The 15,565-nt window shown below is 53.5% G+C and overlaps 4 protein-coding genes across 4 annotated transcripts; 1 reads left to right on the forward strand and 3 right to left on the reverse strand.

Moving 5' to 3' along the window:
- Window positions 1-481: 481 nt before the first annotated feature.
- Window positions 482-2,433, reverse strand: SMAC4_01334 (uncharacterized protein; the record flags this gene model as incomplete). Its single annotated transcript, XM_003352451.2, has 3 exons — window positions 482-1,851; window positions 1,924-2,292; window positions 2,378-2,433. The coding sequence occupies 3 exons, from the start codon at window positions 2,431-2,433 to the stop codon at window positions 525-527; spliced, it is 1,752 nt and encodes a 583-aa protein (XP_003352499.1). The 3' UTR covers window positions 482-524.
- Window positions 2,434-2,684: 251 nt separating this feature from the next.
- On the forward strand, window positions 2,685-7,224 carry SMAC4_01333 (uncharacterized protein). The gene is made up of 3 exons (XM_003352450.2): window positions 2,685-3,259; window positions 3,324-6,479; window positions 6,583-7,224. Exons 1-3 carry the CDS (start codon window positions 3,187-3,189, stop codon window positions 6,894-6,896), a joined length of 3,543 nt encoding a protein of 1,180 aa, XP_003352498.1. The 5' UTR covers window positions 2,685-3,186; the 3' UTR covers window positions 6,897-7,224.
- Window positions 7,225-7,620: 396 nt separating this feature from the next.
- SMAC4_01332 (uncharacterized protein) lies at window positions 7,621-10,336 on the reverse strand. Its single transcript, XM_003352449.2, has 2 exons — window positions 9,340-10,336; window positions 7,621-9,256 (listed from the first exon to the last, which is right to left on the reverse strand). The coding sequence occupies exons 1-2, from the start codon at window positions 9,741-9,743 to the stop codon at window positions 8,425-8,427; spliced, it is 1,236 nt and encodes a 411-aa protein (XP_003352497.1). The 5' UTR covers window positions 9,744-10,336; the 3' UTR covers window positions 7,621-8,424.
- A 2,206-nt stretch (window positions 10,337-12,542) lies between these two features.
- On the reverse strand, window positions 12,543-15,555 carry SMAC4_01331 (uncharacterized protein). The gene is made up of 2 exons (XM_003352448.2): window positions 14,359-15,555; window positions 12,543-14,297 (listed from the first exon to the last, which is right to left on the reverse strand). Exons 1-2 carry the CDS (start codon window positions 15,374-15,376, stop codon window positions 12,679-12,681), a joined length of 2,637 nt encoding a protein of 878 aa, XP_003352496.1. The 5' UTR covers window positions 15,377-15,555; the 3' UTR covers window positions 12,543-12,678.
- Window positions 15,556-15,565: the final 10 nt, after the last annotated feature.

A 15,565-nucleotide genomic window follows, 5' to 3' on the forward strand; every position in this document is an offset into this window, starting at 1 on the left:
GGGCTGTCTTTGGTGTCTCTTTGCTTCAAGAGAGTTGTCTCAAAGCCTTGTTTTCAGCGACTGAGGTCAGGACAACCTCAGATTGCCCAGATGACCCAGATGACCCAGATAACCTTTTACAAGATAACCTCAAGGGAACTTGGGATCTCCCGCTGGGCAGATTGGGAAAAGAGGGCCCAAGGCTCCAATGGCAATTTCCGTCAACCTGACTTTGAAAGTTATTGGCAAGAAAGAGAGTTGGAGAAGCACGCCAAAGTGACCTACCACAGTGGAGAACAAGTGACCTGAGAGTGGAGACGACCCTGACGCCGCCGGCGTGGGACCTGAACGGGGAAAGTGGGGGAGCACCTCAATGACCTGAGTGGAGCCCAGCCAATTCACCAATTGGATAAAAGAACTCTTGACTTTCAAAGTCCAAACACCGAAACACCAAAGCGTTGGATCACGACGCACGTCATCTCATATATCCTATATTTATTACCCCAAGTCACATTCCACACATTTCATCGACTCATGCTTTCATCTCACAGGCTTAACATTACAGAGTTCCTCTTCCTCCTCTTACCCGCCGCTGGCACAGGCTGACCAGTTGCACCCTGAATTTCCTTCCTCAGCCGTCGAATACGCTCAATGCTTGCCTGGAGGTCGGAATCTGTGGGCCAATTTGGACGCGCCTGAGACTTTGCTCCCGTTGCCTTTTTCCCCTTCCTCACAGGCGTCGCCTTGGCAGCCACCTCCTCTTCTTCGCCAGACGAGGATCCAATATCTATCCAAGTCTCACCATACCCAAGGTCATGCTCGAACCTAAACGACTTGGGCGGCTCCTCGATCACCGCATCATACTCATCCCTGCGGTCCTTGAGAAATCGAGATGACATATCGCGGTCTCTCAGGCCGATACCTCCCGTGGCCCAAAAGCGGTTTGCTGGCGTTCCAAGAGCTCCGTAAAACGGATTGCGGCCCTCGCCGTCGTGCACTCCTCCGGCCTTCATGCGGCCCGGTAGCCGGCCTGCTCCCAAGATGTCACGCCGTTTCTGGCCAAGCCACATTCGATATGTGCCTGGTGCGCTCGACATGTAGCACACATTGAAGGGGAGCATGCCGCTTAGTCGACTTTCGCCCTCCAAGACGATTACTGGCATCGTATGGAACGCCCAGTCTTCCTCGCCGAACCTGAACCCAACATCCAGCTCATATATGGCCCTCCTTACCGTACCCTCACCGAGGTGAAGTTCCGATGCTGTTTGTGCTGCGTATGTCTTCGGGTCAATGCCAAGGAGGGCAAGGTCTTGGGGTTTGATACAGGGTAGCGTGGCGCCCGAGTCGAGGAGCAAAGACAACTCGACCACTTGGGCATCTTCGTCAGGTTGGGCGTTGCTGAACTTTCGCAACTTAGCCTTCGCCTTCTTCGCGCGCTTGTTACCTCCACGCATGACCCTCTCCTTGCGCGCGCGGAAATACATCTTGATGTTATAATGGCCTTGACCATATGTGTCCAGTCGTCCCAGGAGCGGGTTCTCAAGACTGGTGCCTTTTTTGGCACGCAATTTCCCTTGTGTTGCAAGAGGTGGCTCGTGCCAAAGCCATCCCTGTCCATGCTCGTCGACATACCTATCCAGCCGATCATCACGGTCCGTCGTGAACGAGCCGTAGTCGGGACAAGTGTCGACGATGCGGCCAGCCCAGATGAGGGTATACGACCTTGAATACGCAATTGCCCCGGATTCATAACCCGCAATGGCAGCTTGTATATTCACCCGCTGCGCTTCGGATTCACTTTTTGCCAGCACCTCGCGCAGAAGCTCCAGACGCTTGTTGATGGCTTCTATATGGGTTGAAGCAAGGGTGGAGCTAGGAAATCAGTTCTGTCAGTGCTGGTCCCTTGAAACCATACCTTCACGGCGAATCACTGCCATCACTCACATCGGCTTGGTGTTTTCCTCGTCCTTCTCATCGAGTTTCTCCCGCTTCCTGATCTCCTCATCCAGCTGTTGTTGGAAAATGGGGTTTGGAGCGTTTCCATAATGCTCAACCCTCAAGCGAGCACGCGCAACCCGTCTATCCGCAAGCTCAATGCGACTCAAGCCCTCACCTTCAACCCAAAGCTCACTTCCGTAAGCGATATCCGGCCTCCATTCACCATACGGAGAAGCCGATGCTGCCGGAACGGTTGGATGGGCCGAAGCAGCATTATTTTGAAAGCTCGTATCCCCTTGGTTTTGCAACCTGCTCATGCTCCGGGTCTGGATCCCCGGTGTTGAAGGAGGAGTTGGCTGAAGTCCGTGTATGCGTCTTCCAGGCCGAAGAAAGTTAGCCTGGAAGTATGATTAAAGGAGTCGAGACACTGTTTCCCATACCTATGACGAAGCTCCCTCACAGTCCCGTTTGGCCGAAGCCGGTAAACCGGTTGTCCTTCAAGCAGGCGTTGTTCATCTTCTCTGAAGGCTTGTCGCCGTTTCTCTTCTGCGGATTCCATTTTGTCTAATGTCGGTCAACTTCAAGATAAAGTGGTAGTCAACCACCGCGACAATAACAACAAGCTCGCAAGAATAATGATTTACTGTTGGGGAACTTACCATTACTCAAGCTTGAGCTTGGGCAACAACGTTATTGACCCCTTTCTTTTCTTCCTTTGAAGACCGATCATCTGTCCATTGAGGTTCTACACGATACCTCTCATTTCCGCTGTTGTACCCAATTGCTGCTCATAGGATTGTCCTTTGTCTCGCGATGAGAACAAAGGCGCACAAACCCCTCGGGGAGGACCAGCTTTGCTCGATTCATGCTGAACAACAGAAGCAGTCGGCTTTGTTCTTTATTGCCACTCCCCGATCCGGACGCTTTGTATGCAAACGGCAAGTGAGCCTAATTGCTGCCAACTGGTCCCTTGAAGCACAAGTGCTTCCCTCGAACACATTCCCGTCCCGCCTAATAGACTCAAAACATCACTCCCACCCGGACAATCACCTTTCTTCCTCTTGCACGCAACTTTTGTCAGCTTTCATCACAACTTCAACCGCTATTTTCTTACCTTCCTTCTCTGTTCACCGCATACTAATTCACATTTGTCAACACCTTGCGCGAGTCGCAAGGCAAGGATACCACTGTACTTCGCGTGACGTTTAAGCAGATGTGGATTGTTAGAGCTGGATAAGAGATAGAGAAACACGATTTACGCTCGCCAAGATGTCAGGACCCAGCGCGGGTGGGGGTCGCCCCAAACTCAGAGGTGCCGGGAAAGTGAAAAAGGACATGGATGGTATGATTCCGTATACAACTTCACACAAGATTGATCCAGGCTGACGAATCACTCTCATCACTAGAAAAGTTTCTTCGCTTCTTGCGCGAGTATGCAACCTACTATGCTGAATGTCCGCCTGCCTTCAAAAAGTACCTGGAGCGCCATGTCTTCCCCGCCTGCAAGGAGGCCGACAAGATCGACCAGTTGCAACTTTATCTTTGCAATCCCCAAATCCTGGACTTCGGTCTCGGAGTCGAGTTTATGGAGGAGGCCTCTCAATACACAATTTGGGATTACTGGTTCCAGGGTTCCGAAGAGTCGGTTGTCCTCCCTTTTCATCCCATCCCTGACAATTATTACCCATGGCCCAAGGAGACTGAGAAGACAGTGAAGGCTGCGTACATCATCGACGATCCGGGGCAAGTCCCATCGGGAGGAGTCAACAAGCTTAAACTGGACGACCAAAAGGAAGGAACAACGATGAGTATTGTACCGCCCGGACCGTTTCGCTCACTGCCCGGTGTTCTAGGTCCCGATGACGGACAGGACAATTTGTTTGGAGATATGCTCGACCAGATGAAAGCGATGGAGAAGCTTCAGTTTACCAATACTTTTGGTCCCAGCACTACCGCAACGATAGAAGGAGGACAGCTGGCCGAGCCCGTCGTGGACCGCACTGGCCCAGACTGGACTCTTGACTCCGAGTACGAAGGGTTTCGACAGCCTCCGCTGGCTCTCCGGCTTGAGCACGTCAACAACCTGCTTTGCGAGGAAGATATGTATCGTGATCTCAACTGGGCCGAGAAGTTTGGTGAGACGGTCCGATACCTTAGGTGGCTTGCTGAGGAGGACCCCCAGAGTCAGCTCGCGAATGCCAGCCCAGCAACCCAGCAGATGTGGACCGATGCTATGCAAAAGGTCAGGGTGCATGAGGTCTTTGACCATTACAATTCTCAACCGACACCGTTGATCATCGACCCTCCGCCCAAGGGGAGTCTCAAGTCAACGCGCCTCAACTGGCTCGGTGATGTCCACAATTGGCCTATCCCCACGACAAATCCGGTTCCTGACAAAAGGGACTTGATGCCTATACCGATACACCCGCGATCTGTCGAGCCTGTGAACACTGTGCTCATCGACGAGCCAGAGACCTATGAACTGTTTGAGGAATTCAAGTATGACCAGCGAGAGCTGTGGCAGGACGAAGAAGGTGATGACAACCTTGCCGTGGTAGAAAGTGAGGCATTCCTCAAGTTCTCTGGTTCCAAGTACGCCGGCTGGGTTCGACACGATCCAACCACGAACACCAAGGTCCTGGCTGACAATACCATCATCATCCCCAACGACCCGAGGAGCTTCGCCAGAGAGCGAGGAGCCCGTCGTGCCGGTCTGCAACAAATGTTGCGCGCTTACCAAACTAGCGTGCCGGATTACACGACCAGCCCCCTACGCACGCTTCAGCTTCCTATCGACGCTGCGGCTCTGCACAAGATCACCCAGCACACCGATGGCGTGCAATTTGTACCAATCCGCATCCCAGATGAGAAGATCCAAGCGCAGGCCGATACCATGCCTTTCACCGTCCAGTTTCCCAAGTATCTCGAGTCCCTCAAGCACATCCGCGAGAGGGCCTTGAAGCGCGTTGAAGCTCTCCGCCGACAAGATCGTCGCTGGGTGACACTCCCCCAGAACGTCGTCACAGGCGGTCCCTTCGTCTGGCGCATGGTCGACCCCGACGTTCAGCTAAAGCAGGACATCCTCGGCCAGTGCAACATCACCTACCAACTCCTCTCCGCCGCTTCACAGCGCGCACCCCGTCTCCTGCTGGGCGAAGTCACAGCCATGATCGCGCGCGGCATCTCCGGCGAGTTCCACAACCACGACGTTCCCCCTGAAGTGCGTCTGCACGGCGACGAGCTCGAGATCATCAGCACCACGCACCCGCGCAAGGCCCCGCGCTACGTTGACCTGGAAGAAGACATTCCCTGGCTCAAGTTCCTTGCCTCGGAGGCCGTCAATGACGGCAACTTCGAGCCCAACAGCTTTTACCCCAACGAGCCTGCCGAGAAATACATGCTCTTCCATATTTTTGCCCGACGCGTGCAAAAGTTACTGGATGACCAGGACCCGGACAGTCTCTTCGTCGACGCCGACGCCCAAGTCACTGTCGAGCAGCTCCTTTCCAAAATCAACGCGGGCCGCGAAGGCGCGCCCGTCGATAAAGTCGTCTTCCACCCCTACGACGCCATGGCCTGGCTCGACCGACTGGCCGACACGGGGCACGTCCGGTTCCAGCTCGACCCATCTTGCTACGGCGTCGTGATGCGTCCTTTGAACAAATACTTCCCCGAGAACCGAGTCATCTGGCCCGGTCCGACCGCGCACCGCGAGAAACCGGGGTTTAAGCTGGGCTATATCGCCACCTGGCAGCAGATCTTGTGTCCCGGTGTCGACCGCTCGCAGGAACTGCTCGACCCGCAGTCGCCCGTCTGGAACTTCTTCATGGCCTTGGCGTTCAGATTGGGATACACCATTTACATGCTCAACCAGGAACGGGCCGAGCAAGGCAGCCTCAAACCGCAGCCTGTGCCCGCCGAGTACCTGACGGAGAGTCTGACGACTTTCGAAGCGGAAGTGAAGACGGAGATTCAGCACGCGTTTGGCAAGGACACGGGCCTGATTTCGTTGCCGCAGCTTGTTCAGCGGTTGTCCCCCCGCGACTATACAGGAAAGGGAATGACGGAGGCTGAAGCCTTTGCTGTGGTCAGGCGGAAGATGCTAGAGGAGAGCATCTGCAACCTGACCATGCTTGTGCCCGGACGGGAGGTGGTGTATTATGGACGCGACTCGGAAACGGGGGAGGTGATGCAACGCACTGTTCGCAAACGGGACGTGTCGTGGGAGTTTGCTTCACCTCGCCTTTCTTCTTCTTCTTCGTCACAAAAGAAACCGTTCCAGTACTGGCGACTAGATCGCTGGCCTTTGGGCGTGGGATACACATCTGAGGAGACCGAGAAGAAGATTAAGGAAGGGAAGGAAGGATATGTGGATCCCAGGATGGTGTGGGATCCGGTGGCGGATGATCCGATTTCCGAAATGTACATGAGGCCGAAGCTGCGCAGGTTTGGCGAAGATGAAAAGGTCAAGTATAAGCGCGGGCCGGCCGTGTATCCCGTGGGAGACACGGTTAGGCAGGCGTGGAGGGTGGAGGAGAGTATGACGGAGAGTGCTTATAGGGGTATGTTTTTTTTTTGTCTCCCTCTCATCCCCTTTTCTTCTTCTCCTTCTCCCCTTTTCTTCCCTTTTACGCGCAATGCTAACAAAACCCAACCAACCAACAGCCCTCGGCCTACCCCCACCCTCCGACTCATCCAGACGCAAAAAACGCACCTGGTCCCAAGCCATCGGCACGCTGCTCAACCCCTTCTCAAGCTCCTCGGATGATGTCGCCGGCATGCCGGAAGACGAAAGGAGAGTCAGGCCAAAGTTGGATGACCTCGCCAAGGGCGTGGTGGTGCCTAGTTGGAACCCGGATCGGGTCAGACAAGTTGCGCAGGAGGATGGATACATTTTGGATGCGGACGATGTGAAGGAGATTTTAAAAGTGGCGGAGAAGAGTAGGAGGGAGGAGATGGAGATGGAGATGGGTGCTTAGATACTTAGGTTAGGTTCCTTGGTTTGTTACTAGGATATTTTGATCTGGGTGTTAGGCAGATGGAGGGGGGCGTTTATAGGCTTATGGTAGGCTTGGCTTGGCTTTTAGTAATGTTTCTCGTCCTCTGGGTTTTTTTTCCTGGGTGGTTTATGTGTACCTACATCGATATATCCTGCAGTTTTTTTTTCCTCCATGCCTCAGATATCCACGAGTTATCTCTGCGTCCAACAATTTTTGAGAGTTAAACGTGTGAATCGTGACACCTGAGCCTCGAGGCGCCCTTTTAACCATGCAAACACTCCTTCGACACTCCCCAAAATCACCACCATAACAGATCGACATGAACAACGTACACTCAAATTATGAATCGAAAATGCTGACAAACAGATGCCACATCCAACTGGGGGATGGAAAAAGAAAGATTAGATCCCCGAAAGCTCCGTGATAGGTACCTCTATCTGCTTCCCAAGTACAATCCACCCCACCCTCAGTTGCTTCGAGTAGGCGGCCAGCCACCCCTTCGCTAACAAACTTAAGATTCTCCTTGTATTCCCTCCCTTTCACTTCCTCTTCCAAACGTCACCAAAAGTACCGATCACCAACCACACGGCATTTATCCTTTGTCCTTTCAATTCCCACTCTTATGTTCCCATTTCCGTTACAACGTCCGGTCCCTTTGTCGGTCGTTCGGCTTCCGAGATCACCTTTGTCTTGCCGTACGGTGCTGCCTTCTTTTGTCTTGCAAGATCCAACAAATCAATGTAATTCATCTTCGTAATTGTATCTTTGTTTCTCTTGGTACATGAGACCCGGACCTTTTTGCTCATATCATGATATGTTCTCATAAGATCTTTTCGCCTCCCTGACTACCAGCCTGCTTGTCTTATGCGACCCCGGATCCGGCAAGTACAAGTGGAATAATGGCGAACGTGCCTAGGTATGTCTACCGACTTGCAGCGCAGCGAAGCCTGCATGCACAGTCGATGGGTAGAGATAGCAGAATGAAGTCAGACATACATATGTAATGCAGGAAACGATAAGAAGCACCTGGACATTGCCACTGCAGGACAACAAGGAACTCATCCATACCGGTACAGTACGACACACCGAGGCTAGTAGGTAGGTAAGTAGTCAATGGATTCAATTAGGCACTCATCCATCATATGAGCCTCCAAAACCTCACAGGTAAGTCCTCAGAAACTCCCGACTCCATCCAGCCCACCCAAGGCAAAGGGGACTCATCAACTTTTCCAAAACACCCAGTATGGTAGTAAGTGAAGGAGTCTTTATACCTCTCTCTCTCCAACGGAAAAAAAAAAAAAAAAGCGTCTCAAATCTTTCGTGAAACATGACGTGACACAGGGTATATATATAATATATGACAAAAATAAAAAGGATGATGACATTGCATGCATGCTTGCTTTCCTCTGGTGAGAGCCCGGGGGGTAGAGGGGGTGTTCAACGACGTGAAAAATAATGATGACAGCTATCTATTCAGGATATGGTTGGCCCATTAAATGCTATGTCGTCAAGGTCCATACGTCGGCCAGAGTGAAGGGACATCAGGAACAGGTGCATCCTCAGGAATGGGCCGTTTAATGTCACCTGTCGCTGGCGAGCCCATCCTGTTGGCGCCGTTCTTGTCGGGGCTGCTGCGGCCGCCCCTAGCAGCCGCCGCCGCCGCAGCCTTCAACCTCCGGCTCTGTTCAAGGGTAGCCGCCCACAAGGATCGGAGCTGCACGTCCTCTGCTACATCCTCACGGTAGAGCCGCAGGCGGGTCTCTCCGTCCGGGGCGTACCTTGGTCGGTGAAGATTTGTGATCTCCTCCATGATGAACTTGAGGACGCCTTCTGAGCAGCGTTTCCGTGGGAGCAGGGCATCTGGTGACCCTACATACCGCCTGGTAACGTCAACCGCGCCCTCGCGAGAGAAGGCGATAACGTAGGACATCTTCTTCCCCCAGTTCTTGTAGTACATGTGGGGCATATCCCATGCCTCTTCGCAACTGTCGACGTGGACCCATCGTTGTTGATGCTCCGAGTAGATTTCCGTCCACAGGTAGTCTTCCTGGCACCATACCCAGCGAGCTCGGATGTCAAGAGCTCGGCAAAGCATGGTGAAGACGTTGGCGAAGTCACCAGCCCTTCCACGCTTTACTCGTAGTAGTTGCCACGCCTCCGTATATCGCGGAAATCGTTCAAATGCCCCGCAGGTTACGCATTGGTATAACTCGACCCATGTCGCACTATGAGCTCTCTCTTCTGGTGTAGGCGCAACATTGCGAATTTTATTCGTAGGTGACAGACATTCGGAACATGGAGGATTATTCACAAAGGTGAAGAATGATCGGCGAAACCACCTGTGTAGTCGCGAGTTAGCTGGTGCACCAAACAGACAAACATCCATCATGATATTAAAGCCAGACAGAAGACGGCAACGCACCTAAGCAGAGCCCTGACCATACACTCCTGATGACTCCATTCCGGTCTTGTTTTCCCCAGGCTTGCGGCTTTCGCTTGGAAAAGTTCCACCTCCTCTTCTGCTTCTTGTGATAGCCTGTCGAGTGGGATCTGCTGCAAGGCTTCGTCGAGTAGGCCGGGATTCTCGTAGTTTAATGGTATATGAGACATTGCTATTAGGTATTTTTCGAAGTTCTGGGCCTCCTTGTCGTCTTTGGCGGGCGGCTCGGGGGCTACTGGTTGTGATAGAAGATCGGGTATGACTTGTAGGTCAAATTTCTGATCCCGGTTTGACATCTGCGCAAACCTGAGCTGTAGATCGCGCGCCACGCTCTTCACATGGTCGTCTAATGGGTAACTCCCCCCTCCAGGATTGTTTCCTGCCATGGTCGTTGATTATACCCAGTCGCTACTTCGGCCAGCCTTGTCGTCTGTGTGATTCGTTGTGTTCGTGTAGTGTCGCCGGTCGTCTGTCTCGCTGCTCTTCGTGAATCGTCGCGATAAATGGCAATCGAGATCGATTCGATACTCTAGGAAGTAAGCGTTTGTCGCAATAGTCAGCATTCGCTTCGTCGTATCTTGGCGTCCAGGCTGACTATGGGGCGAATTGACATACAGTCGTCGGTGGACCAGCGGGGATAGTTGCTCTACGGTTAATCCCCTGGTGAAACCCGCTGATGCGATGTCGGCGATCAAACGAGTAGAGGTGATGCTGTTTGAAGGTCCCAATGAAGGGCTTCGCACGTTGAGGACTTGAAGTGGTATCGCGCTTCGTCGGTATGCGTTTGAAGATTCGAGGGTTGGCGTTGTAAGCGGGCGACGGCGAGAACGTTATCTAGGAGAAGGGGGGGTCGTATTAGCGCCATCTTGACCAGCGAGGGCGAAGCGATGTGGTGTTGATCGGTAGGTGAAAGGGGAGAAGAATCGGTCGTGTCGAGAAGGATTGGGCGTTATCCTTCGGCTAGGGAGTCTTTGAGAAGATATAGTTGAGACTCACAAGCTTCGGACGTCTACCTTAGCGCATCCACCTCGTAAGTCCTGCGGGTTTCTGCCGGTCGTCTAATGCTGCTGCAACTATCAGCTTGGAAGGCGCAGAGGAAATGCAGCGATCGCCAAATGAATGCCAGATGAAAGAAGTCGCAGATAGAAGGAGTGAATGCGTCGGGTATGAACCGGACCAGAGTGCAGGAGTGGTCTGGGGGTTTCAGCCTACTCACCTCTACGGAACGACTTACTGACTGACTGTACAGCTTGCTACCGAGGCGAAAGAATGGAAAGGTTCGTCACTTCTTCACACACACACATACACACCAATTCGGGGCCTCTTGTGGCTATACCTCTCCCAGGTACTTCTCAGCAGCAGTAGTGCATGCCGCCCGGATGATATCTTGTCGCGATGGAATGGAAGTGACTGAAGCACTGCAAATAAAAAGAGGATATAAGGAGTATGGGATGGTAGGAAAAAAGGTCCCTGGTGTCGTCGCTACTTCTCCATTGTGTTGCACTTTCACAGATTCTCTCCTCAGCTGTCTTACGTGTCTCTGCCCTTCTTACTACAAACTCGTCGCCCGTTCAATGAAACGGCAACCACAACTCAAGTCGAGAAAGAATGAGAGGTTCGGGGGGCAGCCAGGTCAGAACGCGCGTATACTGACGTATTGACCAATCAGAACCGTGCCTTTTCTAGTCGGTGCCCTCCCGTAAGTGGGGCCCCTCTAGAAAACCATCCGCGAGACCGCGACCGCCCAACAGGCGACAAACTTGAGCATGCTCTCGTAGGGCAGGCCGCAGGTACTATTAGATAGTATCATGCTGGCGTTACCCGTGGTTCACAGTGGCTAATCTTAGCTGTGTCGAGGTACCGCTCTAACAAGTGAGTCTTGGGCGACGAATTGTCTCTGGAACAGCCTAGAGTCGCGCTAGCCATTCATGGATGGATGACGAAGCTTCAACACCGCTAAACGTCAAAAGTTTGGTGATCACGACCCGACGGCCGACGATATCTGTCTCTGTCGAGAACGTGTACATATGAATACGTACGTTATCTTTCCAATAGTATCTTGGCTAGTTGTTGTCGCGGTTTTACTGCACTGCAAACACACAATCGATGACCCCAAAGATAGTCAATCAGTCTCAGACATTAGGCAAAAAGAGACAGACCGTCGAAGAGGGCCCACGGTGATCGTGATGCTACAATCCAATCCAGGCAGTCACGCTGGTCCTTTTTTTGCTCACGCTCAGCCTCACCCACCCACAGTTCATCGCCCAGTTGCGACTCGCGCCCGCCCCAGGGGGGGCATCCCCACTGCCACACATTTATCGCCTCTGTCCGTCCAGTCCCTTTTCCGTCCACAACGTTACCTTCCATACCTTTCGCTCGCCGCAGCTGGTGACCGTTTCTCGGAGTCAAGCGGCATTTGCGAATTGATGTTCTAGATGTCACGACCGCCGAACCAGCGGTTTTTCGTTGTTCGGATGATACGTCCGAACTATCTTCCCCTTTTTCAAGTGCTCTTTCGAGCAAAGGAAGTTGCTGGTCTTGGTACACTGCAGCTTGCGCACCTAGGGGAGGCACGGGCACGGCGCGTCCCCATGGTGCTTACGCGGCGCTCCGGTTCCCGGGCCTTCTCCGCTGCAGTGTCTTGACTTGTTCTTCACCACTTACTCCACTTTTAACGACGGTGCGATTGTTGGGTTCGAGATGGCCGTACACAGAGGGCAGTATTTGCCATGGTAGAGGTAACAGGTAGCGTACGCAGCGAATGGTTCGTAATCAGAGCCGTGTTTTTAGACTGTCAAAGGATAGGTATTGCGAGGTCAGCAATATTAGTCTCCAACAGAGATCACCCGCAGCTTTCACCGCACATTCATCTCGCAGCGATTGACAAGTAGCAAGTCCGGTTTTAGTGCATGGCGTGGAACAGGATACTGTGTTTGGCTGGAACCTGTTGTCGTTGTCTCAATTCGAAGATTTCAAAGCAGTCTTTGCCATGTGAAGGCCACTGTTCTTGTTTGCTGTGAAATTGATAATGACCGTGCGACCCCAGACCATGATAAACTTCCGAGTGTCGGCACCAAATAACGCGCGGTGCTTTATCATCGGTCCAAGTACTCGGTGTAGGCAAACACAAAAGGGCTCATTTATAAGCACCAGCATCGTGGTATCTTAAAAGTAGAACGCCTCATCTTGACAAATAACCTCTTCAATTGCTTTTGCATACGCGTAACTCCGATTTGCGGTATATCCTAACCTCTACGGCCCTATTCGCCGAAAAGACCCCATTATATGCGACTCCTCATGCCATACACATGCTAACAACCTTTACCTCTCCCGCTCACCATTGGAGAAGTACCTTGGGGGTACTTCACAGTCCCAGCTCGGCCTCTCGACAAGAGCGGCCTCAAGCGGCGGGATCGGAAGGCCCTCCGACACCCCGTTGTATTCCTCCACGGTTTCGCTGTCGAGAGGCACGATGCCTAGAATGGGTCGGTACTGGTACGTATGCCACCACTTGGCCTTCTGCTTCAGTGTATCCTTCTTTTGCTCTTCTCTGCTTTCGCCGTCGCGCAGACGCTGGAGCTCGCCGCCATCCATATCCTCGTCGTCATCATCCTCCTCATCCTCGACACCGCTGCTGGCAGCACCCTTCTGGTCATCGGCTTCCGCCATCTCGACATCAACCCACTCTGTCGCGCCGTCCTGTCCGGCAACGGCCGCCCTGATCTTGTGGGGGGCAATAGCGTTCAGGCTGTCCATCTTGCCGCCTGCGCCGTTCTCTTTGCCATCTCTCTTGCGCTTCAGGCCAGCCTTTTGCTTGGAGAGAGCAGAGGCGTCCTGGCTATCCAGATCCTGAGACAGGTCTAACATGAAGAGGAAGGAAATGCCGTAGATCCAGACACGTGGGCCTTGCCATACGACACCCTTGACCAAATCTCTGGTGACACGGAGTTGTTCTGGAAGCTTGGCATATGTGTTGCGGCGAGACCAGTCTGCGAGGGCACCGCGAAGGGGGTTGAATACAAGAACCTGTTTTAGTGTTGTGATGGCCAAGAGCGTATAATCTTCACCCTCCTGGCGGGGAGTCTTGGAAAAGGAGAGGACAACGGGAGCCGAGTCCAGCTTGGGGATGAGGGCTGCGTTGGGATTGCGTACCCAGCGCTCACTAGTAGCACCCTTCTGATCTTCTTCCTCATCATCTGATGAGTCGCTCGACGAAGCGTCGTCAGCCTCCTCATTCGTGCCATTCGTCTCCTCTCCTGGGACGCGTAATACCCAGGTATCGATCCATCCGGCAATATCAGCGACGCTGAACATCTTGCTATCAGGGGAGAAAGCCATTTGTGTGACGTTTCGGTCGTATGTACCAAGACCACCAAGAAGGATGTTCTTCGGGATTTGCCGGTGGAGGCGGCGCAGCTTGGAGGGAGCAGAAACAGTGTATCCATCCTCGTTCACGGTGATTGCCGCCGCCATGACATTGCTGCCACTCTCAACCCAGGACAACCAACGCCTGTCGGGAGAAATTTCCACCTTCATAGCTCCGTGACCAGCGTTCGCAACCTCGACCTTTTTGATCTTGAGCTGTTGCGAATCCGTGATATCGAGCTGGAAGGCCTTGATGTCAGTGGCAGTAGACGCGACAAGGAAGGTACCATCCTCGCTGATGGCGGCCGAAGTAATGTTGTGGTCGCCCTTGACGTAGATCTGGGCGATGAGTTTCCGTGTCTTGCGCAGGTCAGTGGTGGCGACGGCACCGTTCAAGAGATCGCGCGACGGGCTGGAGAGGTGCCAGATGCGAACCTCGTTGTCCCACCAGCTGACAACGAACCGGGCCTTTGATGCACTCTTGACATTGACGGTCTGAGGAAGATGGGGGAGAGTGCGGTGGAACTCCTTGCCTGCCGCACGAAGGGGCATAACAACGGGACTGGCATCAGGACCTGTAATTCAAGAGGTTAGCATAAAACGAGAAAGGAGAAGAATGTGAGCAATGTGACTAACCTCCAGAAACCACAACGCTCATGCCCTTGCCCTCGAAAGAGGCCATGGTCTTGACGTCATGGCCGTGATACCTCCTGTGGAAAGCCTTGGACCAGCGACCGGGTTGTCCAGCAACCGGCTCGTACAGGGCCGTCCGCCTATCCATACCGCCAGATACAATCTTCCTGCCATCAGCACTGACAGCCAGGCACAAGACGTCCTGAGTATGGCTTTGTATCCTCTGGGCTTGAGTATAAGTCTTGCCGTCCCAAATGCACACCTGACCAGTTGAGTCGCCGGAGACAATGTCACCGTTCGGTAGGCACTTGACGGACCAGACGATGATGTTCTTGGAGGCGGAGGAGTGGTCGGAGCCGAGGGTCATTTGTTGGAGAAGCGAGCCGTTTCGGATGTCGTAGGCGCAAATGGTGCTGTTGGAGCAGCCGACAATGACAACATTTCTGGACTGGAAGCAGATGCTGACCATCTTGACCTTCTTGGAGGGGGCCCTGATCAAGCTCTTCTGAAACTTGAGGTCGCCATCTTCGATCGAGTACATGACGAGGTTGCCGTCAACGGTGCCGGCGACGAGCTTTCTAGGGGCGTGGAGGTCGGAGGAAGGGGGCTGGACACCGAGGCACCAGATCTCGCCGTGCTGGCCGCTCGCGTGCTTCTTCGCGCGGGCCTTTTCGAGGTCCCATTCGGTGATGGTGTTGGTGTAGCCGACACTGAACAGACGTGACTTTCCGTGGATGATCTTGCCGTCGGCCATTTCCTCGTCGGGGTCGGTAACCCAGACCAGGCCGTCGATGCTCCGGTCATTGCCGCCGGGGATCAACAGCTCCTGGTGCCAGGAACCGTTGAGAGGGTTCCAAATTTCGATGTCGCCATTGGCGCGGCCAACAGCAAGGCGCACCTGGATGTTCTTCTGAAGGTTCTTCTTGCCGGCTGGGACGGGTGGAAGGGCGGCGTGGGAGAAGGCGACGGCGTTGATGGCGGAAGCGGGATAGGGAACGAAGCGACACCTGTGAATATCCATGTTTGCTGATGTTGTCGGGTATTTTATTAGGTGAAGGTGAAGGAGGAGCCCGGGTTCGGGTGCGGGTGTGTGGGTGGGCGTCGAGCCTCAGAGCGGCCAATCGAAGTATCGTCGAAAGGAAGCCGGTCTCTGCTGGATGTTTGGGCTTCTTCTTTCCTCTTGGTAGTTGTTGGCGGGGTCCTGCACGCT

Source organism: Sordaria macrospora, chromosome 1 (genome assembly GCF_033870435.1).
Source record: "Sordaria macrospora chromosome 1, complete sequence".
Lineage (NCBI taxonomy): Eukaryota > Fungi > Ascomycota > Sordariomycetes > Sordariales > Sordariaceae > Sordaria > Sordaria macrospora.